Here is a 2,000-nt window from a genome sequence, read left to right on the forward strand (position 1 = left end):
GTTATTTAGTAAACAGTACATATTTTATTATAGCTTTATAACAGTTAATACTGATATGTCTAAGTAGTCTTACATTTATTATTCATTATTTATTCTGTTTAATTCCAAAGTACCGATTGCCAATATTTCAGGTAATGAAAATGGTATTCTGGTTTTGTACACCAGGCATGATTTCCTATGTATAACAGATAGAAGAGTATTATAGTATATGTATATATTTCTGCCCAACGCAAGAAATACATTGCAGTCGTAGAACTATCCATTTGCACGAAATGCTACTAATCACAACCAAGTCAGACTAACTACGCTAAACTAGTTTAGCTTTTAGAGCTATACATGTCAGTAGACTTGAAAGGCAAACTTGTTTGTTTTATTTTATCTTGGGACACATAAAATCATGGTATTTGGCAGCATGGAATAAGGGACATTAAATCGGCTTTTATGCTGTTGTTAAGGAACCCGTAGAGGATGGGATTCAAGCAGCAGGACATCATACCCAGTAAATGGCATATGCAATATACTAATTTAAAATGTCTGTTAGAAATGAGAGTGGCATTAAAATCTGTCACAATGTGGAAAAGGTGAAGAGGCATCCAACTGAAACCAAAAACTAGGATTAGCACTGTCAGTCTGCAAAAAACTCTCCTAGATCTTGTCTTAATTCTGATGATGGATCGGGATACCGTAATCATGTCCTGGATATCTGTGTTTTCTTCTGGTTTCATCTCAAAACAGATAGGTATCCCAGGGATAAATTTACTGGAGGAAGAGAACTGGCTTTTTTCTGTGCCAGAGGTTTCTGGGAGGTCTCTGGAATGAGCATCCTGATGATGCCTTGAAATAGCTGGCATCACACTTGAAGTCTTTTTACTGTATCTTCTGTAGTGCTTTCTGCCAAAGGTGCAGCTCCACCTGGAACGGCTGGAGGGCTGCACCTGCGTGCTGGTACTCTTAGAGGGATGAAGAGTTAGGTTTATCATCTCCTTTTCTTCGAACTTGTTTTCCTTGTTTGACAGTCTGGAACCTATGCTCCTGCAGACGCTGGTGTGACTAGCGGTTAAACACACCAGCGGCAATATATACTGCATGAACAATAAGGCTATTGTAAAGGCAATTCTGTAGGAATCGGAAGGCCATGACTCGATACACAAGAGCCTGTTCTCCAGTGCCTCTAAATTCAGAGTTTTGCTGAGGTCCACAATTCTGTGGAAAACTGGCAGAGGGGAGCAAATGGCAAAGCCAAGGGCCCAGATGGTCACTATTAAGAAATAGCCTTGTTTTGCTGTTAAATTGCTAGAAAGGGGATATTTTATCATACGGTACCTGACTGCAGCAATAGATATTAACATTAAAGTTGAAACTAGAACTGATGCGCACTGGAGGAAGGGCATTACATGGCACATGATAGTGCCAAACATCCATTGGTCAAGCAGGATGGATGTCAGTGTGAAAGGTGAACAAAACAGCACGACTAAGATGTCAGAAAAGGCCAAGTTACCGATAAGAATGTTTATTATTGTCTGCTGCTTGCGCTTTAGTAGAGCCGTTAGTATAAGCAGATTTCCCATAAAGCCGGCCAGACTTATAAGTGTGTACAGCCCAATAAGAAAGTACTGTATGTCATCAACACTACTCTTATAATCTTCCCAGGCAGAAAAATTCTTTGTAGTAGCAGAGGTGTTCTTGGTAGGTGTCCTGTTGTTATGGTCTTTGAATCCTAAATCCATTTTACAGTCCTGCTTAGAACGAGAAAGGCATTAATTAGCATCTGAAGGAAGGATGATACTGGTGTTAATCAGAATGTAAAGGAACATAAATTTACCTTCTATCACCTAACACAAATAAATTAATAGTGGTGTTACTCTACTGTGGGGCAGATCCTGCAGTACTTCAGGTCAACACGAATTAGTTTCGTAGGTTTTATCATGTGGCGTTCAGCACACCTAGGCCTCCTACCTGGCTGCTCACATGGGATGATGACAATTTAAGGTTCTGCATTA

At 39.8% G+C, this 2,000-nt stretch overlaps 1 protein-coding gene across 1 annotated transcript; it reads right to left on the reverse strand.

The window, feature by feature from the left end:
• Positions 1-395: 395 nt before the first annotated feature.
• On the reverse strand, positions 396-1,727 carry NPY5R (neuropeptide Y receptor Y5). Its single transcript, XM_009819075.2, has one exon. It carries the CDS (start codon positions 1,725-1,727, stop codon positions 396-398), a length of 1,332 nt encoding a protein of 443 aa, XP_009817377.2.
• Positions 1,728-2,000: the final 273 nt, after the last annotated feature.

This window comes from Gavia stellata, chromosome 5 (assembly GCF_030936135.1).
Source record: "Gavia stellata isolate bGavSte3 chromosome 5, bGavSte3.hap2, whole genome shotgun sequence".
In the NCBI taxonomy this organism is placed as follows: Eukaryota; Metazoa; Chordata; class Aves; order Gaviiformes; family Gaviidae; genus Gavia; species Gavia stellata.

Coding starts and splice junctions, on each gene's coding strand:
- NPY5R (XM_009819075.2), bottom strand. CDS start 1,727: ATGGATTTAGGATTCAAAGACCATAACAACAGGACACCTACCAAGAAC.